General features: G+C 45.7%; 1 protein-coding gene across 1 annotated transcript in view; it reads right to left on the bottom strand.

Moving 5' to 3' along the window:
* RNF17 (ring finger protein 17) overlaps positions 1-27000 on the bottom strand; it is a 2333865-nt gene that overhangs the window by 554296 nt on the left and 1752569 nt on the right. The window contains exon 30 of the mRNA XM_086933472.1: positions 7785-7948. Coding sequence (XP_086789598.1) covers positions 7785-7948 — 164 coding nt within the window. The remainder of the gene's footprint in view (positions 1-7784; positions 7949-27000) is intronic.

Consider the following 27000-nt stretch of genomic DNA (forward strand, 5'->3'; position numbering starts at 1 on the left):
ACATTTCATCATTACACTAATACTTCAGAGAGCATGTGAAGCCAATTGTTTTACCAATAATAACCCCTTGAATACCAAATGAAAGGACACCACACAAGGATATATATTAAATATATATGTATTTATTACTAACACAACCCCTCTGCACTCTTTATGAGGTCAGAGTTCGAGATACAGCACAAGTGACTCAATAAGCATACTATAAGTTGCACAAATACAATTCTGCCCTACGGGCCTCACGAACCATATACTAAGTAAGTGGTATAAGAACCACTTCAGAACAGGTGAACAGGCCTAGAGAATCGCTGGGACTACACTGAACAACCACAGGTTAGGATGTAGGAGTCTCACAGGATGCGTGTGAAGGGTCTAAACACACACGCGAGTTCTCATTGACTTTTGACCAGGAGGAAGATGTCCGGATAGATCCAAGGGTGGATCAAAGAAGTGAAGAACCTGAAAGCAGAGGGGACAGAGTCTGGGTCACTAGCCAGTGACCAGGAAGGAACCAGGCGATGTCGAGCTATAAAACAGGTGAAGAAGTGAAGCTTGTCTCTGCAGCCACGTGGACAAGGAGGCGTCGACGACGACCAGGAGCTGGATACGGACTGTCCCACGAAGGTTCTCTCTGTTGGCGGTGTCGGCTTCTGGATTGGAGTCAACAAGCCTGGGCAAGGCAACCCACGCAGGAAATGAAGATCGGCTTCTTGTACAGACCAGCAAGGTCTGTGTTGCTTCCCCTTGACAGGAAAGCAAGAGCAAACCCAGAGCAACCAGGCAAACAGCGTTGTTTCAAAATGGAGTCTTCAAGATGGCCACTAGCCAGCGGGCTAGCAACCGCGAAAACGGGTCGAGAGGAAATGCAAGAGCAGGCCCCACGCGGCACTCATGGAGTGTGGAGGGCTGAGCTTCGGTGCACTTACGACTCGGGGTTGGGGCTTCTCAAGTCCCAATGCACAACTTCAAGGACGCCTCAGAAGCTGCACAATTTAGCAAAGAGCAAAATGGCCAGGTGTCCGGTCCCACGTCTCTCAGGTCCGCCACGGGTCTCAGCTTTGCTGGAGGTGTAGGTTGGGGTCGGAGAAGTCTGTAAGTCCAGTCCTGTGAAGCAATGTCGTCGGGATCCTTCAGGAGCGTCGACAAAGCAACCCGGCAATTCACTAGGTGGTGCCTGTTTGCACAGGGTGGTCACTCCATTGACCACAAGGGAGATTCTTCAGTCTTCTAGTTGCAGTAGAATGTTGAAGGTCCAGAGTTTTGTTGCAGAGTTTCAGTTCAGGATAATCTAAAGTCTCTAGACTCAGCTCCTAGCTTTATACGAATTAACCCCTTAAGTGCTGATGACGGAACCGCTCCGTCATCAGCTGCGGTGGCGCTGTGCTGATGACGGAGCGGTTACGTCATGGCCCGCCCGCCACACATGCGCGGCGCGAATTCCGCGCCTGCGCTGAGCGTTCTATTGAGCGGGCGGGGCCATGACGGAACCGCTCCGTCATAAGCACAGCGCAACCGACGCTGGTGACGGAGCGGTTCCGTCACCAGCATGCGGCCGCCCCGCCCCTTAGCACTGCGGCGGAATAGCCGCAGCAGTGAAGGGGTTAAAGGGGCTGGATTACCTGCTAGGTCCCTCCTATGGGTGGGACCAGGGAAGGGAGTGGTTACACCCCTTTCCCTTTGTCCAGGTTCACGCCAGAGCTGGGGCTGGAGTGCCCCAGAAACTGGTTTGAACCGGGCTATGCATGGAGCACCTTGTGTGCCCCAGGCAATGTCTCATTTCATTCAACCCACCCTGCCCCAATACACTATAGCCTGTCTGGGGAGGTGCTAGCACCTTCCCAAGGCAGGAAACCTATTGTCTAGGCCTCCCTCGCTGGAAGAGCTCCCAGCTGCAGGAGGTCAGACTTGTATCTGTGGCAGAAGCATCCATTTTGTGATGCTCAGGCTCTGTTTAACTTTAACCGGGTAAAGCTACAACTACATGTCTTCTCCCTCCAGAAGGGTGGAATGCTACCCCCGTCGCCAGAACTGGCGAGGGGGTAGTATTCCAAAGCGTATGACACCTTACACGACATGTTTCGATAAAGCCAAACCAAAGTTGGCATTAACCGCGAGGATTATAATGCACTTAAGAGTATATGGTATGGCTATATCATAGAACAGCTATAAGGACATGGTTGCGAAAGCTGCAGACAGGCTCAGCTCATGCTAGAGCACCATCTCACATAAAACCAAGCACTGGCTTCAGGATTGTTAAGGCCTGCCATAGGAGTGACTTATAGGTGCATATATGTCTATATATAAGGTTAGATATAGGAATACTATATCTAAGCAAGGGGTGATTACACAACCTTGCCCCCGCTGAGTGATCAGCCAGTTGTGTCAGTTTGGATGGCCAGCCAGGTGTGGCATAATACATGCTGCAGCCCCTGGTAGGCCTTGGATGCACCTATGCCCTGGGTACCTATGGTACACGGTACAGAGGCTCACAAAGGTGACCCAATACCCAATTAGGTATGTACCTAAAGTACATGGTATGAATTTAGAGAGAGAACAGCTGGGCTGTGGGTCTGATTAGCAGGCCCACAGCCACACTAAAGTCGAGAAACCAGTATATCAGAGCAAAAAGTGGGGGTGACCATAGGAAGCAGACCCTACTCTCCTACAATGCCTTTGAGAAATCTATTTACAACAGGGGACGTGAAAAGAGAGGGCTGATCAGGGAGCCTGAGAAAGGCCGCAATTGCAGAAAGATTGCCCTTAATAGTGCCCAGAGCAGAGCCCTGCTGGGCCAGAGAAAGAAGGACCAAAAGTACTTCTGAAAGAGGGGCAGGAAGGGGATCCACAGCCTTTGCTGTGCACCATGCCACAAATTTGTTCCACCTGCAGCCATATACTGATTTAGTGGAGGGACGCCTGGCTGCCAGAATATCACAGACTTCAGGAGGCAAGTCAAAAGGAATCAACTGTCGCCACTCAATCTGCACGTATGTAAGTGGAGGCTGGACAGGTTCAGGTGGAGGACCGTTCCCTGCTGCTGCAACAGAAGATCCTCTCGAAGAGGCAGTCGGATCTTTGGATCCATGCTCATACTGAGTAGCTCGGGATACTAAACTCTTCAAACCCAGTCTGAAGCCACAAGAATGACTTGTGTCCCGTCGTGACTGATTTTCTTCAGCACTCTGGGTAGAAGTGGTATAGGCGGAAAAGAGTACAATAAACCGCAGCTCCACTCGTGACGGAAAGCATTGCAGAGCGAGTGCAGCCTTGGAAATTCCAACGCGCATACGTGATGACATTGCGCATTCTCTTCGGTGGTGAATATATCTAACCAAGGCTCTCCCCACTGTTAAAAAAGACCTTGCGCCACTTCCGAGTGAAGAGATCATTCATGATGCATCATGGACCTGCGGCTGAGTTCGTCCGCCCTGGCATTCAAAGAACCTGCCTGGTGTGGAACCGTCAAGGAAATGCCTTGACGTTCCAGCCATGTCCAGAGGCATAGAGCCTCTTGACACAGGGTCCACGACCCCACCCGCCCTGTTTGTTGCAATACCACATGGCGGTGGTGTTGTCTGTGAACACCTGCACCACCCTCCCCTTGACAGAGAGAAGGAATGCTTTCAGTGCAAGAAGGATCGCCCAAAGCTCCAGAAGGTTGACATGGAGCCGGGACTCCACTCGAGACCAGAGGCCTCTGATCTCCGCCTCTCCCATGTGGCCACCCCATCTCAAGAGGGACGCATCTGTCATCACTGTGTGCTCCGGCTGGGGAAGGGAGAGGGATCTGCCTCTGACCTAATGCTGATTCGTGAGCCACCACTGCAATTGTTGTGCAGTGCCCTCCGAGATCGGAAGTAGTCGGAAAGGTTCCCCTGACGCTGCGCCCCCTGGAACTCAGTTCCCACTGCAGAACCCGTATATGCCATCTGGCATGGTTGGTTAGCAGGATGCAGGAGGACATGAGGCCCAGCAGCCTCAAGGTCGTCCTGACCAAAACCCAGGACAAGAGCTGAAAGATCCGAATCATAGCCTGAATGTCCCAGACTCGCTGTTCGGGAGGATAAACCAAAAACTGCGCCATTTTCAGAACCGCTCCGATAAAGAGGAGTTTCTGAGAGGGAATCAGGTGCGATTAGGGCATGTTGATGGAGAACCCCAGCAAATGCAGGAGGTTGGCCGTAGTTTGGAGGTGGGTTAGGACTGTTTGGGGCGAGCCCGCCTTCAACAACCAGTCATCGAGATACGGGAAGACTGAAATCCCTGATCTGCACATATGCACTGCAACCACCACCATCACTTTTGTGAACACCTGAGGGGAGCAGGTAAGGCCAAAGGGGAGCACGGTGAACTGAAAATGCTCCTGCCCTACCGTGAATCGCAGGTAACGCCAGTGGGCCGGCAGGACGGGGATATGAAAATACGCATTCTGCAGGTCCAACACTACCATCCAGTCTTGCGGGTCGAGGGCAGACAAGACCTGAGCAAGTGTGAGCATCTTGAACTTCTCCTTCAGGTGGAAGCGATTGACATTCCGAAGGTGTAAGATGGGTCTTAGATGGGACGCAGGCCTTAGTCCTGCTTTGGAACCAAGAAGTAGTTGGAGTAACAACCACAACCTACTTCTGGCGTCGGAACGCGCTCGATGGCCACCTTGTCAAAGAGGGCCGTAACTTTCTGTTGGAGAAGTGTCATGTGATCCCAGACATGCAGTGATACTGTGGTGGCATGGCTAGGGGGGTTGTCATGAAGGGGAGGGAGTAACCCCTTTGGACAATTTGCAGAACCCACCTGTCCGATGTGATGGTGCGCCAGTGGTGGAGGTGATGGCCAATCCTGCTACCTACTTGCATCTGGTGGTCCTTAAACACTGGAATAGGAAGGTTTGGAGGCAGTGCCAGCAGGGGGTGGTGGACTGACCCGCACGCTGGCCCTGTGACACGACTCTGCGGGTCCCACGTCCGCGGCTGCACTGAGAATGTTGCTGCGCAGGCCTGTGGCTCTGAAACAAACATGCTTGTGCGTCCCTTCCTTGACCACGAAAGGAGCGAAAAGCAGAAGCGGAAGGAGTGCGTGTGACCGAAAGGCCAACGGACTTGGCTGTAGCCCGCAAGTCCTTAAAACGCTCCAACGCGCAATCCGCCTTATCGACAAACAGGCGAGTGCCATCAAAGGGCATGTCCATCAATGTGTTCTGAACATCCCCAGAACAGCCAGTCGTTCTCGGCGTTGCGGCGTATCACCACTGTCCGGGAAATCGCCCTGCCCAGTGAGTCAGCAGTGTCAAGACCACAATGAATCTTGATCTTGGCTGCGTCGTTCTCCCCTCATCAATAGCTTGGGAGAGTACAGTCCAAGCTTCAACCGGACACTGTGCAGCACTTGCGCAACCGTATCCCACACAGAATGGGAATTACGGCCCAAGAGAGATGCAGTGTTCACAGACCGCAGTCCTGAACTGGCGGAAGAAAAAAATCTTCACAAACTGCTCCAGTTTCTTGGATTCCCAGTCCGGTGGTGTGGAAGGGAAAGCCCTTGGGGACGCAGAGGCTTGGACAGCTAAGCTCTCAGGGTTAGGGTATTGGGAGAGGAAAACGGGGTCGCCCTAGGCCGGGCGATGGCGTCGGGCCACGTTCTTATCCACAGAAGTCCCTGCATTGGGCCTGGACCAGGTGCCCGAAATAAGGGAGAGTACATCATTAAAGGACTACAGCGACTCCGCAGAAGAAGCCGGCCAAAGCATCTCTGTCAGGAGGTTAGTCCCGAAGGCCACTGTAGGAAGCTCGAGGTGGAGCACCTCAGCCGCCCTACGCAACACCATAGAGTAGGAACCACCTTCCTCCGTAGCCACGGTACAAAGACAGTGAGCCAGGTCTAGGAGTATAATCCTGGTCACCTGCATCCCCCAAATCCTCATCCCAGTCCGGGTCTAACTTGCATTGTGCTGCCAGAGGGTCGTCAGAGCCCTCCCAGTCCTCCCCGTCCTCCACAGCCTGCCGAACAGGTGGAACATAAGGAAGTGGGTGAAGAAAGGGATAGAAATTACTAAAACGGCATCAGAATCGGCGTCGGTTGACACCCTTCCGGCGCCGTCAACACATCGGGGAGGAGGCCAGGGTTGGCGTTGGCCGGGGTCCCGGCCAACACCGGTGGAGGCGCTGTCAGTGGAGGTGATACTGGGCCAACCGACTTGGACGGGGTTCTATGTGTGGATCCATGGGTGTCTCTCGGCATTAAGACAAAAGTTGTCAACGGCGTCGGGCCGGAGCCGGCAACGTGGAAGAATAGGACCCCCAGTTGGGCCTGCGGGGCCCGAAGGCGCACCGGCGGGCCTGACAGCCTGAAGACACGTGCCATGGCTGACGGGAACTCCTGCAGCTGGGCCAGAATCGCCGATGGACCCGGAAAGGGCGGGTAGGCCATCGGCAACTGCAGAGGCAGCGTCACCCGCACCCTCATCCGCGTCGCGCGACCGGCTAGGGGAAGGTGAAGAACGACGACGCTTCTTCGACTTTTTGTGCTTCGCCATACCTGACTCAGAGTGTGAATACTTTGAATGGTGGTGATGGCTCTACGGCCGGTCCCTCGACCTCCCACGGGACCGGGACCTGGAACGGCGCAGAGCTGACTCCAGGGCCTCCAGCCACTTTCGGGACCGCTCCGCAAAGTTTTCAGAGCCATGGCCCGGCAGTGGGGGCACAACTTGGAGTCGTGGTTGCGCCCCAGGCAGTAAAGACACTCACAGTGCATATCCGTCACAGACATCATGCGGAGACAGGCCGTGCTAGACTTGCAACCGGGCATCCTTATGCACCTGGAGTGTAAGTACTCCAAATACGGAGACAAAAGTCCCCAAAAACTCAGTCAAAAAATGACTGAGGGTACCGCTCTCTCCGGATCTGAGCTTGCTGGTGCAGAAAAAGAAAGAACCAATTAGCACGCATAGGCACTCCTAAGTAGCTCCAGCGACGTCATCTCGGCGACTATAACGCCAACAACGTACGCCGCCGCCTACCGACGCGAAAGGTACCGCTGACGAAAGCTTTCTGGATCCAGTCTGACAATGGGGGTCTTTCTAAGGTAAGGAATCTATCACTAACGTGTTTCTTTCAGATTAAGTAGACATCGCAACGTCATTCCGGTGACCACAATAACAACGACGGACACAAGGTCGACCAACGTCACGTCACCTACAGACGCGCAGGGGTACTGCTAAAGAAAAAAATCTCTGGATCCAGTCTGACACCTTGGGGTAATTCTAAAGGTAAGGAATCTATCACTACAGTCTCTATCAGATTAGGGTTTTTGTGAAAGGCTGCGCACACAGCTTCTGGCACTTCAGAGGGCTTAGAGGTAGATCGGATACACAGTAGATATTCAGATGCTATGGTTTCAAGAGTATTTTTAATATAATTTCAAAGTAGAAAATTTGATGAAAAATTCTTAAATGTGAAAGGCCGAGTTATGTAAATATTAGCTGGGTAGTAGGCAGCAGTGAAGGGCCAGATATAAGTTTCTAACAAGCGAGGGTGCATCACATCACAGGTGGCCACTTTTCTCAAGAAAAAATGATCGAAAATGTTGATAAACCTTTATACGGATGGTAAATACTCTCCATAGTTGCTGCACTAAAAATTGTAATTCCTGGCTTAAGCCTATCGGACCATACATAGCTGCAAATATTAAATCCAGGGAGCTAGAGTCTACAAATATGCTCAGCCAAATTGTTATATTCAAATAATTAGATTTAAAAAAATGCAAAATAAATCAAAAAGAATTACACATACCCTTACGGAACCTCCAACAACTTCCATAACCTTTCCCCGATACCACATGGTGTCTGAACCTCTTATGGAACAGCCTTCTCCTTTTCTCCAACTATATGGCTCCAAGATACCAAGACATTTTAGGTCATTTTGTATGTTTTCCATCAATTTTTCTAGTTTCTTTTCTGCATGTGCAAAAACAGGAAAATAGTAATTAATTAAACAATCAGATACTTACAGTAAGTGATTTGCGAGCTATAAAGCATTCCATTAGAATGCTTTCAACACGGAAAAGAACTGTCAATTTTCATTTGTAAATAACTACACGCTAAGCCGGAATTGACCAAGCCAATACTTTGGTTTATGTGTAGTGAAAATGTTTTCTCAAGCTGAACTAAACGACACTGGTGCTCTAGGAACAGGTGTAATGCAGCCTTTGTTCACATACCTATTATACACAGTACAAACAGCAGACAGACATGTAAGCTTACCTCTCACACAAAAAACATAGTACAGAGAAGTACAACATTGTTCTCATGTGAACACTTTGCATGCAGCAGATACTCAACATCTCATGACAAGATGCTGACTTATCCTAACCTCACCATCAAAACCCAGCTTTATGCCACTCCCACTCCTACATATTTCAACTAGGTGAACCTAGTATTCAGCAGACAGACCTGACAGAAATGATGGTGGTATTGCTTTTATCTACAGATCACCATGCCCCTACAAACTCTTGCAACAATCAACTGATAGCTCCTTTAAACTCTTTTGCCACTTCACATGCTCCATAGCCCAGACTATAACATTCCACTTAATTTCCTGACCATGAAAGCGATACTCCAGCTTACCTCCCATATCTCCAACCAAGAGACCAAAGCCTCCTCCAGCTTTCTTTAACAGTTTCCTCCTCAGATACGTCAATTCCCATAATAATACAACAACCAAGATATCCAACCACTGAAATCAAACAGCTCATGACATTGCCAACCCAGAAAAAGGCAGCATCTTGGATATCATCTGAATAGCCGGGACCATTATCACATGCAACACACCATATCAGAAGCATCCATAAGCCATCTCATTAAATCTTATTAATGCCAGTCTTATCCACTGAAGAAAACAGCTGTAATAACATTTCCAATCATTCAAACATCTATATGAGCAGTAAGCTCATCGAGCTGGAGGCAAAAAAAATACATGAATAAAAGGTTACTTACCTGCAATAATGATCTTTCTGGTGGTCATACCCTCAATCCGATGGGAGAGTTACAGGCTCTTTGTTCCAGTCCTACATTTATATCTTTTTACTCAAGACAAGTTGCTGTTGAGACCAGTGCTTTCCAGCCTAAGGTGGTGACTAACTGCTATCTAAGTAAATCTATCACTATTCCGACTTTCTATGCCCTGCCCCATCACAAAGTAAGAGGAGCAGTTGCACATGCTGGATGGTAGGCGGGCAGCCAACTACTACCTGGATGGCAACAAGAACACACAACTGGATGACCAGCTCTTCGTGGGGTAACGCTGGACCACGAAAGGCAAAGAAGTGCAGAAAATAAACTTTTTGAGGGTGATCATTATCTGCATCAGGGCTCGAAAAACAATACAAATATTACTGGACCTGCAGGTCTAGTAACTTGAAAAATATACTCAAACTAACTAATGTACTTGAGCTCTGTCTCAAAGCCGAGCAAATGTGACAATAAGATTTAGAGGGATCTTTATTGCTCATTCACTTTGTGAGAAATAAAAATGCCTTTAAATCTTGTTATCTTGTCACATTTGCTCCACTTTCAGAGAAAGAGGTCAAAAGTCAGTTTGTCTTCCTCCTTGCCAGAAAGGGCAAGAAGGCCCAAAAAATAGCTAATCCTGATAAATCTGGCTTGCCATTGCAAGTGGGTGAACAGATTTTTTGAGCCCTCGATAAAGGCCTCCTATGCCCTGGCGAAGAAAGAACCTTCAGAAGGGTTCTGAAGACATCCCAACAGGGATTCTGCCAGACTCATCTTGCAGGCTTTCTTGGTGTGATAACCCATCAACCATCTACCTTGGAAGGGGTTTTGCTCTGAAATCTATTCTAAGGGGGAAGAATGTGCAGGTAGACGTATTCATCCAAAGAAATAGTCATTTACCTGCAATAACAATCTTTCTGGTAGATACTCCAAATACAAATTCCTTACTAACCCCCCTTACATACTCGGGTGATGGATTGTAGTAGGGAAAGTTAATAAGATCCTGTGAGGACCTGGCCTGGTATATGGTGTACACTTATTTAAATGGGTACCCCACACCAATCCAGACAATCTTTATGGTGATTTTAGTGGTCTTAGACAACCTTAGAAAGCTCTCTAAGTGGTAGCTGTGGCGAGCAGCCTTCAGGCTTAGTCAAGGATTGTAAAGCAGCGTGTTGCACAAGAACATAATTGTTTTAACTATGTACTTAACCCTTCCAGTGTCCCCTTCCTTCATACGGTCCACTCTTCTTTTCTTCACCCACTTTCCCCTCTGTACCTTCTTCCCAGTGGTACATTCCACGAGTAGAATCTTTGAGTGAAGCTCACCTTAGAATGTTGGTGTATTTCACTTGTCAGCTGGTGCCGGAGGATCCAGTCAATAAACGCCTTCTCTCCCTTTACCTGCGTGTTGGCGGTACTTCTAAAATTTTGGCGACGATTGCTGCGCTGGGGGCAGCAAAGGATCTTTTCCCCAGTTTTTTCCACCAGCTGTCAGCACGTCTCCCAACTCGCCTCAGATTTCTGGGTGGACTTCTGGCTGTGGAGATCGCTGTTGCAGTGCTGTCTACCTGCTGATGTGCCTGCTGTGTTGTGCTATATGCTATATCTTCAGCTCATCAAGTCTCCTCTCTGGGGTGAGTGCTGCACGCTTTCTGCCTGCTTGACAGCATTCCCGATTGCTGACAGGCACAGCCGATCCTGCATTCCGCGCTGAAATTTGCTGCATTCTTGTCAGCTGTGTGAGAGGGGCTGGGAGCGCCATCTTGCCTCCTTCGCCTCAGCTGTTGTGTGGTGACTGAGTACAGAGTTAATTTCACCAGCAGAGGGGCTGGGAGCACGGTCTAGCCTCTTTTGCCTCAGCTGTTGGGCGTTTGAGCGCGGTTTCGATTTCACCAAGGGAGGGGCTGAGAGCTCAGTCTCGCCTCCTTCGCCTCAGCTGTTGTGTAGTGACTTCGAGCACAAAGTTAATTTCACCAGGGAAGGGGCTTAGGAGCGCTGTCTCGCCTCCGCTATTGTTGCACAAGTTACTACTTGTGTAACAATATATTTGTAAGAGACATTAGTTAGCGATAGATTCCTTTCCTTGGAATATCTCCCCAGGCGTCAGACTGGATCCGGAAAGATTTGCTAAGCAGTACCCCTTCGAGTCAGTAGGTGGCACAGTGCAGCTCCGCATCCGTCGCTGGCAGCATATGCGCCGAGATGCCGTCTCAGAAACTACTTAGGCGCCACCCATGCTCGCTGACGTCAGTTCTGTACACTATTTTCCACGCCAAAACGCAGAATCATGCAATAAACTGACCATTGTTGTATAAAACTAGGGACCTAAAAGGGGACGACCTTAACCCTAGTAACCAGCTCGCAGAGCGGGGAGTATGGGCGGGGCAGTAAGGAATTTATCACTAATGTCTCCAACAGATATATCGTTACACAAGTAGTAACTTGTGCCTTTGAATGAGTCACGTTAGTGATAGATTCCTTACCTTAGACTAGATACCCCAGCAATACCAACCCCGGTGGTGGGTCTGGGATTAAGATTACACCAAGAAGTCACGGAGAACACAACGGCCAAAGAAGCCGTCCAGCCGGACTTGAATATCAAGGTAGTAGTGCTTAGTAAACGTATGCAGCAAGGCCCACGTAGCTCCCTGACAAATGCCCTTCAAGGGAACGCCACGTCCCAAGGCAGTAGTGGCTGCAGGTGTCCTGGTGAAATGGGCACGCAGTCCTACAGAAGGCTCTTTCTTGGACAAGGAGTAATATGCTTGGATGCACAGAATGACCCACCGGGAGATGGGCCGTTTGTGCATAGCCCGACCTTTTTGGGCACCCACGTCGCCAATAAAGAGCTGATCATCCACCCTGAACTGTTGCGTACGCTGCAGATAGAATGCTTGAGCACGTTTAGGGTCCAGACGGTGGAGTCTCTCCTCTTCCTGGAAGGATGCGGAGGAGGCAAAGAACGTGGGCAAAGTGATGGTCTGCCCGATGTGAAAGGGCGTGACAACCTTTGGCAAGACAAAAGGATGGGTTCTCAAAACCACATGGCCCGGATGAACAGAAAGGAAAGGAGGTTTGGAAGAAAGAGCCTGGAGCTCACTCACTCTTCTGGCAGAGGTGATAGCTACCAGGAAAGCCGTTTTCAAGGTGAGAAGACGTAAAGGACAGCTATGGAGGGGCTCAAAAGGAGCACGCATCAACAAAGTCAAGACAAGATTCAAGTCCCACTGAGGCATTATGAAGGGCACAGGTGGGAACGTATGTGTAATGCCTTTAAGGAAACGGTTAACAACCGGGAACTTAAAAAGAGAAGGCTGATCTTGAAGCTGTAGAAATGTAGAGATGGCCGAAAGATAACCTTCGATAGTGCCCAGAGCAGAGCCTGCTGGGCCAAAGAGAGAAGGAACAGAAGAACTTCAGAAAGAGGGGCAGAAAGGGGATCCACACCTTTGCTGTGCACCATGCCACAAATCTGTTCCACCAGCAGGCGTATACCGTTTTGGTGGAGGGACGCCTGGCTGCCAGAATGACATCACAGACTTCGGGAGGAAGATCGAAAGGTGTCAACTGTCACCGCTCAATCTCCATGCATGGAGGTGGAGGCTGGACAGGTTCGGGTGGAGGACCATCCACTGCTGCTGCGACAGAAGATCCTCCTGAAGAGGCAGTCGGATCCGGGGATCGACGCTCATACTTAGTAGTTCGGGATACCACACTCTTCAAGCCAAATTCGGAGCCACAAGAATGATTTGGGCCCGGTCGCACCTGATCTTCTTCAGCACCCTGGGCAGAAGTGGTATAGGTGGAAAGGCATACAATAGACCGCAGCTCCACTCGCGACAAAAAGCATCTCGGAGTGAGTGCCGCCATGGAAATTCCAACGCGCAGAGCTGACGATATTGTTGTGATCCAGCTCCTGGTCGTCGTCGACTCCTCCTGGTCCTCGTGGCTAAAGACTCAAGCTTCACCGACTTCACCTTAAAGCACCCGACATCAGCTGTCCATTATGATGTCATATGATGTCCATTAGTCTAGTGGGCACCTTGCACCAGTCCAAACAACCCTTATTGATGGTAGGTTTAAGACAACCTTTATAGATATCTATCCTAGTGGTAGCTGTGGAGAGCAGCCTTCAGGCTAAGTCTTGAAGGAATGTAAAGCAGCTTGTTTTACCAGGCTATAATCTCTTGAATGATCAAATGAAAGTACACCACACAAGGTACACATATAAAATATTTGTATTTATTCTAAACACAACCCCTCTAGTCTCTTTATGAGGCTAGAGGCTAAAGTACAATACAAGGACTTAAATAGCACACAGTAAACTAGCGCAATATACGTTTTGCCCTAGGGGCCTCACAAACCATATACTAAAAAAGCAGTATAAGAACCATGTGAGGGATAGAAGTGAGGCCTAGGGCCTGTAGAACCCCTGGGGCAACCAGGAACCACCCAAGGTAGGGACGCTGGAGACCCAAGAGGGACGCGTGCAGTGTCTAAACACAGCTGCGAATCACCATTGACTTCTATGGAGGAAATACAAGTTACAATTTTAAAGATTAAGAACACTTGGGAGTGAACTACAATAGAATCCTTTTAGACTTAGACACTTCTAGAGTCGAGACCCACGGGAGCACCGGAGTACTCGTGTTACCTCACTCAGGGAAGCCGGGTGCATAGGTGTCTTTTGGTGTCAGGTTTCGTTGTCAATTCCAATGGAGAGCTGCGAAGAAGTGCTGCAGGCGACCAGAGAAAAAGTGTCCTGGTGGATCCAAGGGTGGATCGGAGATCTGAAGAACCTGAAAGCAGAAGGGACAGAGTCTGGGTCACTAGCCAGTGACCAGGATGGTGACTGGAAGATGCCAGCTGATGTCGGGTGCTTTAAGGTGAAGTCGGTGAAGCTTGAGTCTTTAGTCACGAGGACCAGGAGGAGTCGACGACGACCAGGAGCTGGATTCAAGCTGTCCCACGTAGGATGTCTATTGCTGCAGTGTTGGAATCCGGATTGGACCCAACAAGCCTTGGCAACAGCATCTCTAGATGACAAGATTGGCTTCGGTGAAGACCAGCAAGGTCTGAGGGACTCACCCTTTGGAGGGGAGTAAGAGCACGTCTGGAGCAACCAGGAAAGCTCAAGAAACAAAGGATTGTCCTTTGTCTAGTTTTGCGCCAGAGCTGGGGCTGAGTGCCTTAGAAACCGGTTTGAACTGGGAAATGCATGGAGCACCTTGTGTGCCCCAGGCAGTGTCTGAAAAGCATTCATTGAATGCAACCCACCCTGCCCCAATACACTAAAGCCTGTATGAGGAGGTGCTTGCACCTCCCTGGACAGGAAGCCTATTGTCCAGGCCTCTCCTACCAGAGTTCGTCCAGCAGCAGGAGGTCAGACTCGTGTCTGTGGCAGCAGCATCCATTTAAGATGCTGAGGCTCTTTAAAACTTTTACAGGGAGTAGCAGTGAGTACATGTCTTCTCCCTATAGAAGGGTGGAATATATACACACACATATATATATATATATATATATATATATTACCTACTGGCGGTCGCCAGTAGGTAGTTATAGTTAGGATTTTTTTCAATGTTAAATCTCAAAATTCTATTTGGAATAACTTTGGCACCGGTTGACGAATCTGCCTGAAAATTTCCTGAAAATGGCCTCGTCGAGCTCCGGTTCTTCCTTGAAAGTTTGGGGGGGATACGTCAAGCGGGGGCCGAGATAAAAGGGGGGGTCCCAAAACGCGTTTTCCCCATGTTAATTTCCATAGGGCGGTCGATTTCACTTTTAGCTCGAACGGCTGAATGGATATACAGCAAACTTGGCAAAATTGTAGGGACTGGTAGCCCGATGTGCCTTTGCTATGTCTCAAGATATGTGCTCCAGTGGATTTTGAGTAATTTAGGTTCAAAAAAATATATATATCTATAGGCGCTCTCCGGTGCGCGCACCGGAGAGCGCTCCAGGCGCGCCACGCGACTTGCGCGCAGAAAGCTGATTGGCTCTTGGGTGTCTGTAAACATTCTAAACAGTCTGGAGCGGCCGCCATCTTGTGTCTCGGTAAAATCGAGACACAAGGGGTTTAAAAAAAAAGGGGCAAATGACCATAAGGGGGAAGAGTAGACCCCCTCTGACCCCCTAGTTTTGATGTGGGGGCCATAAAAGGGTCCCGCGGGTAAAAAAAAATAATAAAAAAAAAATCGATTTCCGCGGGGGGCGCACCCGGTACGCGTACCGGAGAGCTTACTGGGGAGCGTACCATGGAGATAAAAAATGACCGATTTTTTTTCACAAAAAAATTGCATTTTTTTATAAATTAGAGGTAGTTCTGAAAAGAACTTTTTTTTTTGATTTTGTTGTTTTATATTTTTTTTTTTAGACTTTTTAAAACAATTTTATAATTTTTTTGGATTTTTGTCAAGGGAAAAACAAAAAACAGGGATTCCAAAACGGCTCAACAGGAGCAAAAAAATGTGAAAATTTAGGGACTGTCAGGGCAGCGGTGTTGCTGTTTCTTTAGGGCAATGAGTTCAACACTCTGCTCCCCATAGCAGAGCAGTTCGTCACACTCCGTGCACAGAAATTTGATGCCTGCAAACTCTGGCTGTATGTTAGGGACCATTCTTCTACGGGATGGTCCCGAAGGTGTTGCTCCACCAGTGGAGGTGCTGCCGCCATCTGTGGGTAATTTCCGTGCCAGGTCTTTGACACTCTCCCTCGCAAAGTTGTTTGGGTGTCTTCTTTTGACATGCCTGATTAAATTGGCATTTCCAAAACTATATTTTTTCAGAGGATTGCCTCTGGATAAAGTACTACCACATATTTTGCAGGTTACTTTTGGAGCGTTGACTTTTTTTTCTCCTTCAGGGATGTTATAAAATTTCCAGATGAAATGGATTTTTTTCTTCTGCCTAGGAGGGTCCTCATCTAAAAATGCCTCTGAATCACTGCTGGATGACTCTCTTGCAGCCATTGCTGTAGATCAGGAAAGTAGGAGATGAAGATAGTACACAGAACAGCTCTTGCTCTCTCCAAGTACAAAGCAATAGTGAAGGAAATGGGTGGGGATTTCATTCTTTGTAAAAAAAACTGTTAGCAACCAATGAAAAGTGTTATTTTAGGGTCACATGACCCGACGCGCTTACGCTGCGCGCTCCGGAGCACTTCCGGGTGCGTTTACGCGGCGCGATCGTAGGCGCTTCCGGGGCGCAAACGTGGCGCGATCGTAGGCGCTTCTGCGTGCGTTTACGCGGCGCGAACGTAGGCGCTTCCGAGGGCACTTACGTTGCGCGCCAAAGTGACGTCATCAAACTTTTACAGAAATGCATAATCATTTTCCTTATAAAAAAAACCTGATTATATTTGTATGCTACGAAATGTTTTGCATTATTATTAACTTTTCATTCATATTTTTTTTCACGAACGACAGTAGCGCTCTGGGTGCGCTTTCAGGTGAGCTCACCGGAAAGCTTACCGGAGAGCTTAGCTGAAAGCTTCCCGGAGCGCGCACCCAGAGCGCAAAAGAAAAAAATTATATAAAAAAAATGAATACTTAAAAAAAACCAGCAAATTGTAAAAAAAAAAAAAAAGGTTAGAAACTCGATATAGAAAGGAATTAGCATTTAAAAAACCTATGAAATTCACTGAAAAAACCATAGGTTTCACACCAGTTATAGTTAGGAATTAGCATTTAAAAAACCTATCAAATTCACTGAAAAAAACCATAGGTTTAACACCAGTTATAGTTAGCTGGAAATTTTACTGACATAAAACCATTGAAATTCCCACGTTATAGTTAGTTGGACTCACTATAACTTGCACGTGTAATGCACTGCTGATGACATCACATATTACATCACTCATGACATGGTCAGTGACATCACTCATGACATCACTGATGACAGAGAGACTGACCTACTTTCACTCGCTAATATATGTATTCACTAAGATACACTTAATAAGGCAGATATCCAATTATTTTTTTTTTAAAAACATCCATTAAGACAATAATTTAAACAAATATTCTTCCATCGACCTTAACATACATATATAAAACATATTTATTTATCTGAAAGACACACATTCACTGGATGGTGTCATCAGTGCATTACACGTGCAAGTTATAGTGAGTCCAACTAACTATAACGTGGGAATTTCAATGGTTTTATGTCAGTAAAATTTCCAGCTAACTATAACTGGTGTTAAACCTATGGTTTTTTCAGTGAATATATATATATATATATATATATATATATCCTACTGGCGGTCGCCAGTAGGTAGTTATAGTTAGGATTTTTTTCAATGTTAAATCTCAAAATTCTATTTGGAATAACTTTGGCGCCGGTTCACGAATCTGCCTGAAAATTTCCTCAAAATGGCCTCGTGGAGCTCCGGTCCTTCCCTAAAAGTTTGGGGGGGATGCGTCAAGCGGGGGCCGAGATAAAAGGGGGGTCCCAAAACGCGTTTTCCCCATGTTAATTTCCATAGGGCGGTCAATGTCACTTTTAGCCCGAACGGCTGAATGGATTTCCACCTAATTTGTCAAAATTGTAGGGACTGGTAGCCCGATGTGCCTTTGCTATGTCTCGAGATATGTGCTCCAGTGGATTTTGAGTAATTTAGGTTCAAAAAAATATATATATCTAGAGCCGCGTCCCGGTACGCGCGCAGGGGAGCGCTCAAAGCGCGCCACGCGACTTGCGTACGGAAAGCTGATTGGCTCTCGGGTGTCTGTAAACATTCGAAACAGTCCGCAGCGGCCGCCATCTTGTACCTCAGTAGGATTGAGGTGGTAAAAATCAAAGGGGGAAATGAGCAAAAGGGGGCAGGGTACACCCCCCCTGACCCCCTAGGTTTGATGTGGGGGTCATAAAAAAGCCATACGGGGCCCAAAAAAATTTTTTTTTTAAATTTGCGCCGAGGGAGCGCCTGGTACGCGCACCGGTGAGCGTACGATTGAGAAAAAGAATGACACTTTTTTTAAAAAAAAATAGCATTTTTTTATAAATTGGAGGTAGTTCTGAAAATAACTTTTTTTTGTTTTTGTTGTTTTATATTTTTTTTATACTTTTTGAAACGATTTTATATTTTTTTGGGATTTTTTTCAGGGGAAAAACAAAAACAGGGATTCAAAAAATGCTCAACAGGAGCAAAAAAATGAGAAAATTTAGGGACGGGGAGAGCATTGGTGTTCCTGTTTCTTTATTGCAATGAGTTCAACGCTCTGCTCCCCGTAACAGAGTAGTTCGTCACAGTCCTTGCATAAAAATTTTATTCCTGCAAATACCGGCTGGACGTTAGGGACCATTCTTGCACGTGTTGAACCTGAAGGTGTTGCTCCACCAGTGGAGGTGCTGCTGCCATCTCTTCGTGCCTTCTCTGCCAGCTCCCTGACACTCTCCCTGGAGTAATTGTTGGGGTGTCTTCTTTTGACATGCCTAATTAAATTGGCATTTCCAAAGCTGTATTTTTTTTTTAGAGGATTGCCTCTGGATAAAATACTTCCACATATTTTACAAGTTACTTTACTTGCATTAACTTTTTTTTGTCCTTCAGGGATGTCATAAAATTTCCAGATGAAGTGGTTCTTTGTTTTCTGGTGAGGAGGGTCCTCTTGCACAAATCCATCTGAATCACTGCTGGAGGACTCCCTTGCAGTCATTGCTGTAGATCAGGAAAGTATGAGTTCAAAATTCACAAAACACCTCTTGCTCTCTCCAAGTGCAAATCAATAGTGAGAGAAATGGGTGGGTTTCTCTAAATTTAGAAAAAAATAATTATTGAACCAATGAAAAGTGTTATTTACAGGTCACATGACCATGGGCTTCATCATTATGAAACCAAAACTGTTATGAACCAATGAAAAGTGTTATTTTCTGGTCACATGACCCGACGCGTTTACGCGACGCGCCGCGGGGCGCGGCCAGAGGCGCGCCGCGTAAGCGTGTCAGACGCCTACGTTGCGCGATCGTATTCGCTCGAGTGCTTCCGGGTGCGCTTACGCCGTGCGTATCACGCGGACGCGGCACGTCACGATCATGTTTTCGTTCACGATATTGGCGCTCTCGGGACGCTCCCCGGAGCGCGCCTCGGGACGCTTTATAGAAGTACGCTTTTCGGGGCGCTCCCCAGGGCGCGCATCAGGAGCGCACAAAAAAAAAATAGGGAAATTGTAGGGACAGGTAGCCCTATTCTGAAGTGCTTTTTACGAAAATTAACTTTGGAAAAAAATGTATTGTGCTACATTGGGCTTTATATATGTTAGAGCAAAAATGTAGCTCAAATATAGCCGAACTGTAGCCCAATGACAGAATGTATCAGAGTGTTCTAAACAACTAGAGCGCTAACAGTCTTACTTATAAAGTGAGACTTATAGTTAGGAATTAGCATTTAAAAAACCTATGAAATTCACTGAAAAAACCATAGGTTTCACACCAGTTATAGTTAGGAATTAGCATTTAAAAAACCTATTAAATTCACTAAAAAAACCATAGGTTTCACATCAGTTATAGTTAGCTGGAAAATTTTACTGACATAAAACCATTGAAATTCAACGTTATAGTTAGTTGGACTCACTATAACTTGCGCGTGTAATGCACTGCTGATGACGTCACATATTACATCACTCATGACATGGTCAGTGACATCACTCATGACATCACTGATGACACCCTCCAGTGAATGTGTGGCTTTCTGAAAAATAAATATATTTTATATATGTATATGTAAAGGTCGATGGAACAATAAATGTTTAAATAAGTGTGTAAATGGATATTTTTGTTTAAAAAAATGATTGGTTAACTGGCTTATTAAGTGTATCCTAGTGAATACATATATTAACGATTAATGTTTAAATATTTAAATATATGTATCAGTGTTTCACTTTGTGTATAAATGGCTGCATGGGTTGGTGAGTAGCTACATATGTGTGTATATAGATTATTAGATGTTTTTTTAGTATCAGTATGAGTGTCTGTATGGTTTGGTGGGAGTGTTACTTAGCACATAGATGCATCAATGACTGACTCACTGTATGTTTTTTGAAGACGGCATATGTGCAGGACTGTATGGGTGGATGAAAGTGCATATGCGTGTGTTAGTGAGTGAATGACTGTCTCATTAGTGTCTTTATCAGTAAGTACATATGTTTTAATATAGTGTATGTGAGTATTGATGTATATGAGTGAGTATATGTGAGAGTGAGAGATTGAAAGAGTTCATGTTTAAATAATTATGTGTTTCTATAAGTGATTGTTTAAGAGAGTAAGTATATGTAAGTTTCCTTAGAAGTAAGGTGGTAGTGTGTGTTTAGCTGTATATGCAAATAAATGGATGTTCAATAGTTTATTTGCATGTGTGAGTATGTGTGTGAGTAACGTTTGGATGACTGTCGGTGTGTAACAGGATGTATAGGTGTATCACTACATATGATGAGTGTATATATGTATGAGTGACTATATAGAACTGTTGGTGAATGAGTGAATGTGTATATAGATGGTGGAATTATTGAATTGGTTGTTGTAACTAGTATGGGTATCTCCATTTTTAAAAATGTTTTAATTTATATTTTTCAATATGTGTTTTCATGGGTTACATTACAGTGAAAGGAGGTCTGTCACTCTGTCACAAGGATGATGTCATCAGTGATGTCATGAGTGATGTCACTGACCATGTCATGAGTGATGTAATATGTGACGTCATCAGCAGTGCATTACACGCGCAAGTTATAGTGAGTCCAACTAACTATAACGTTGAATTTCAATGGTTTTATGTCAGTAAAATTTTCCAGCTAACTATAACTGATGTGAAACCTATGTTTTTTTTAGTGAATTTAATAGGTTTTTTAAATGCTAATTCCTAACTATAACTGGTGTGAAACCTATGGTTTTTTCAGTGAATATATATATATATATATATATATATATATATATATATATATATATATATATATATATATATATATACAAAGAAAATCCAAGTATTGACTGCCTCCACCAGATCGAGAGTTGCGTCGTCCCAGTAGGACTCCTTGGATTGAGTCCCTCACCCTTCTTTACATAAACGACCACGCCAGGTGAGATTTTCACAATTTCTTTATTGCCGCTGCCAAACGCGTTTCGACTACACAGTAGTCTTGATCACTGGTTGTGATTAAAAAAGCGCGCGGCCATTTTAAAGAAAGTTTTTTTCATCATCACATCCGTCAGTGACCACATGTCAACTGACAGAAAGGACAGACTTCATTTTACCAATTCATTACAGAAATAGTGTTTCTTCACATTTCCTTTAACATAATTATACAGATTTGGTCAAAAAACGTGTATGTATTGCAAATGGTTGCTAAACACGGACAATTCATTGCTTTGTATTAACATATTGTATTACGAGCTGTTTGAGGATTGTTTTTACCACATTCAAAAACTTTATCCACAGTGGCACATGTTGACAAAGAGACAAGGCACCTTGCCAGCGCTTATCACCAATTTAATGATGCGAAGTTGAAAAATTTAGCCCATGTGGGCATACCCAAATATCTGTCGGATTAACAAAATAATTCCGATTTACCTTTAGGCTTAAAGCATTACACACTGAGTTTCCTCACAACTCATTTTACAAAACATTACATAAATTAATAAAGCTCCAGTGAGCGAGCACTCTGGTTGTCCCTTACGCAAAACAAACCAAGATTGTTTACAGTTGTCTCAGTTCATGTTAGTCCTGATTTATGAATACATTGCACAGTGTGCTGTCCATACATTAATCAAAGTGATCAAAATAAATTCATTATAAATGAATATAGCAGACACTACTTGTAAAACACTGAAGATATTAAAGGTGTCTATGCAAATCTTCTTCAATGTTAAGACCGTTCGGTCTATATATATCTCCAAAGTAATTACCCTCCAAGAAAGAAGCAGAAGCCCAACGAGGAACAGCTTAGAAAGGCTTTTATTTCATTAGCACAGCTCCGGTGGCGGCGAATGCATTTCGGCTTTCGCCTTCTTCAGCGCCCAGCACCAGAGTGGTAATCACGGTGAGTTCTTCCCTGCTGCCTGAAGAATGACTGGCGTGGCCCGCTTCTCCCCCTACCATAGGGCTCACCTGTTGCAGATCGTTCTGAATGCTCCAAACTGCAACTCCCAGGATGAGACAGCACCCCGGGTTGGTGACAATGGGGGGTGAGTGAAACAGTCGATGTTATCGGACCCTTGATGTAGCAGAATAGGGAAAACAAAACTGTGTCAATGTTTTTAAAACCTCTCCTCGGGTCACCGTCATACTGTCACAGCCCTTGATTAAGGAAGTCCAGTGGGCAGGGGTTAAGTGCAATGCAGATTGCCACAAGAGAGGTAAAGTACCTCAACTGCTCCCATCCTCCGTTGTCAAGGGCTGGTGCCGGACACAATCCATAACTGGAAAAGGGAAAATTGCCGTGAGGCGTACCAGAGAAAATCCGGACCCAAAAGCGTGGCGGGGGCTTTCTGAACTGCGCTCATTTCGGCTTTCGCCTTCTTCAGCGCCCAGCATCAGAGTGGTAATCACGGTGAGTTCTTCCCTGCTGCCTGAAGAATGACTGGCGTGGTCCGCTCCTCCCCCCTACCATAGGGCTCACCTGTTGCAGATCGTTCTGAATGCAACTCCCAGGATGCCTATTGAGACAGCATCCCGGGTTGGTGACAATGGGGGATGAGTGAAACTCTTGATGTTATCGGACCCTTGATGTAGCAGAGTAGGGAAAACCGGTTTGAACTGGGAAATGCATGGAGCACCTTGTGTGCCCCAGGCAGTGTCTGAAAAGCATTCATTGAATGCAACACACCCTGCCCCAATACACTAAAAGCCTGTATGGGGAGGTACTTGCACCTCCCTGGACAGGAAGCCTATTGTCAAGGCCTCTCCTACCAGAGTTTCGTCCAGCAGCAGGAGGTCAGACTTGTGTCTGTGGCAGCAGCATCCATTTTGTGATGCTGAGGCTCTTTAAAACTTTTACAGGGAGTAGCAGTGAGTACATGTCTCCTCCCTATAGAAGGGTGGAATATACATATACATATACATATATATATATATATATATATATATATATCTACTCCTTCTCCAGAGAAAGACTGCCACCTTCCAAACCAGCGGGCGTCTCGTCTCGTACGGGATCTCCGGAGCTAATCCCGACAACACTTTACCTCCCAGGCAGAAAAGACCACCAGGACGAGACTCGTGCAGACCAAAAGTGTATTTATTTGTCGCCCTCGGACGCGTTTCACCTGACCAGCAGGCTTGTTCACCGATCTGTGAACAAGCCTGTTGGTCAGGTGAAACGCGTCCGAGGGCGACAAATAAATACACTTTTGGTCTGCACGAGTCTCGTCCTGGTGGTCTTTTCTGCCTGGGAGGTAAAATATATATATATATATATATATATATATATATATAGCTAAATGTACGCTGTTTTTCTATGTATCCCAATGAGGACTTTTATCCTGTTCCAATAACACTTTAATGCATGATAATAATGCGATGGAATTAATTTGAACAAAGTTAAACTTTATAAGGTTCATTTATGAATTTGAGGACATTGTAACAACGAAAATAACTTGTCTATGTCTACTGATCACGTGTGAGTTTTGGAACACGGTAACTTTCACTTTAAAAAGAATGGCGGTACACCTAAACTCCACCTGTGAGCAAGAGTTCGGATGACCTCGAAACGCGTAGGGTTTTTCTTGTGCCAAATAAACCTGAAGCACTGCTAACTATATTGGGGCCTCGACTCTGGTTGTTTTCGAGCAAAGGAAAAGTGGACCAGGAGTGCTGTATAAAACTTAGGGGCTGGCGAACCCCGTCGAGTGCCCGCCATTTAAAGCGGCAGAAGCACGCCATCTGTGTATGTTTATTTGAAAGTAACGCTTCTGCCCGCCTGATTTCTACTGTGCCTCGCTGTGGGAATTCCGTCCGAACCAAGAGAAGAAAGCGGCTTTGAATTTGACGAAAGCCGTGTCTGATCGCGTTACAGTCCGATACCATGGTGATTTGGAAATACCGGATAGGAAGAAGCGACTACAATACAAACAGTGACGACCCTTCTCTCGAGGAGTGAGAGCAGCGGCAGTGGAGTCTAGTGCGATACGGATAAATACAGTGCATACAACCGAACGCCGGCTGGCGAGTTGTGTCAGGTACAATGGCTGAAGTAAGAAATAACAGTAGGAGGGAAGCAGCAGCAAAACTATTCACACAAACTGAGCCCAGTGACGGCGATGAAACACAGCGACCTGGCAAAAAAGTAGACGAACTCAAACAATTGTGGGATGCATTGTGGAAAATTCTGAAACGTGAACAATCTCGATGGTGGGAAGCGGCTGCTCTCACTAAATATCTTGAATGTAACAGAATACTGCAAGGCTTAAGAATCTTCATTATACCTACCTTTCAGAACCCTGGTCCTGAACTTATCAGTGACTGGATGGATAATAATCATGCATGTTTAACCAACATGCTTAAAATGCTCATATAAAACGCAGAAAAAGAGTGTGCAAAGCTAAATGAGGAGGCTGAAGCAATTATTATGAAACTAAAGGACAAGTACACAGAAAGCGAGTTTGCTACAGAGATGGGTAAAATTGACAAACGCCTTGAGAAAATAGAGGAGGAAATAAAGAATAAAAAACAGAGGAAATTTCACCGGGATGAAGTCGATTATAGCAAAGGCCAAATCTTCCCATTTGCAAAAAGATTTGATGCCATTAGGAATGCCGCCCAAAAAACGAAATTAAGCAAAACATCTGCCACAAAGAAACAAATGCCCAAACAAAATGGAGAAGTGGTAGGGGAATCGATAGCCGTGGAAGGAGACAGTGATTCAGTTGAAAGTGATGTTTCAGAACCCATTGAAGTAATACCGGCAAAAGACTTAATTTTAAACTAGGTTGCCCTGATTGCCAAGGGACGCCAGACAGGCACTCCTTCAAAAGGGAGTGGAAGAGGCGGCAGAGAAGGCGCAAGAGGAAGAGGAGGAAAAGTATCAGAAGCAGTATCAAGCCCGGTGGGAGTCCTAACAAGAGGGAAGGCAGCAAAGAAATAAACACCATGACTGTGGTAAATTTATCTAAACGTATTTTAACAGTACAACAGCTTGAAGTGTTATCCAGAGGGCTATCATTCTGTCCAACATCAAAATTTAACTTAAAAACGCCCGTATTGACCTGTTTCGTTTTACTCACAAACTTAAATTAAAAAAATGGTTTGCGACTAAACCACGATTGAAAAAAGATCATGTTTGCGATAAACCTAGCACTTTGAATGTAAATGATGCTGAACTTCTACAAGCTGTTCATATATTAGCAGGATGTGATGATATCAGCGACAATCCTCTGATGAATATGGTAGACACTGAGAGCACGATTGAAATGAGCAGCGACAGTGGTTTTAAACTCTAGTCGGTCTTCGTACCACAAGTGATAAATAGCTACATTGATAGCTTTGAACAGGGCATGATTGAAGAGATGACAAAAATGGACAGAATGAAACCCAAAGTGAACTGGAATTTGAATAAACAACAGTTTCTAGCATTGAAAGAAATGGAGAGTTGGTCTGATGTAGTTATCAAAAACAGTGACAAGGGAGGGAATGTGGTAGTTTGGCCGCTTGACATGTATTTAAAGGAAGGTCTGAGACAGTTGGCAGATGAAGACAATTATGTAAGAACAACCAAGCATGAGTATAATGAAATGAAACAAAGATACTTGAATAAATTGAGTGATTGGAAAGCAAGCGGGACGATAGATGATAAGGAATATAATTACCTGCTCTGCAAATATCCGCAAATACCTGCACTTTATTTTTTGCCAAAATTACATAAAGATCTCCATACACCGCCAGGCAGGCCGATTGTCTCCTCTGTGGGTAGTCTCTATGAGAACACCTCCAGATACATAGAATATTTTTTACAACCCTTTGTCCAGAATCTCCCCTCGTATGTGAGGGATACGTCAGACTTCTTGAGAATTATCAATGACATCACATGGAGCCCAGAATATTGGCTGGTGAGCTTTGACGTCACCAGCTTGTACACCAGTATCCCTCAAGATTTAGGGGTAGATGCTTGTAAACACTATTTAAAGGAGAGATCTATCATTTAACACATACCAATATGCTCCTGGATATGATGTGGGAATGTCTTACCAACTACTTCATTTTCAATAAACAGATGTATAAACAAACGGGGGGAACGGCGATGGGTACTTGCTTCGCCCCCAGTTTCACAGATCTTTACCTGGGCTGGTGGGAGGAGCAAGTGGTGAATAAGATCTCCCACTTTAGTACCCACGTCGTCCTCTGGAGAAGATACATAGATGATATCTTCTGCATTTGGAAGGGCACACTTGATCAGGTACAGGAATTTGAAACCATCCTAAATGAGAATTCCCTTAATCTACAATTTACCAGTATTATAGACAAAAAACAACTACTTTTCTTGGATGTAAAACTAGAGGTGAGGGAGGGAACATTAAATAGCTCCCTATTTCGTAAAGCTACTGCAGGGAACAGTCTGTTGCATGCGGACAGCTGCCACCCTCCCAGCCTGATAAGCAGCATACCCCTGGGGGAACTAATCAAAGCAAACGTAATTGTAGTGCTGTTGAAAGTTTCATGGAAGAGAAAAAATAATGTTGAACAGATTTTTGGAAAGGGGCTATAGCCAAAAAATCATTAAAAAGGCTGTAGAAAGAGTGGACCAAATGGTCAGAAACGACCTGTTGGTCCCTAAAGAACGCAAAAAAGATGACAAAATATGGTTTATCACGAACTATGACTGCCAGGCTTGGAAGCTGCAACAAGGTCTGGGAAAGTACTGGGACATATTAAAGCTGGACAAAGACTTGAGGTAATTCATACATGAAACCCCCTCATTGACCATTAGAAAGGCTAAATCCTTAAAGGATGCACTCAGTACTACATTAATCAAGGAACACCAAAAGTCCAACACAATACAGGGATTCTTTCAT

This window comes from Lissotriton vulgaris, chromosome 8 (genome assembly GCF_964263255.1).
Source record: "Lissotriton vulgaris chromosome 8, aLisVul1.2, whole genome shotgun sequence".
Taxonomy (NCBI): domain Eukaryota; kingdom Metazoa; phylum Chordata; class Amphibia; order Caudata; family Salamandridae; genus Lissotriton; species Lissotriton vulgaris.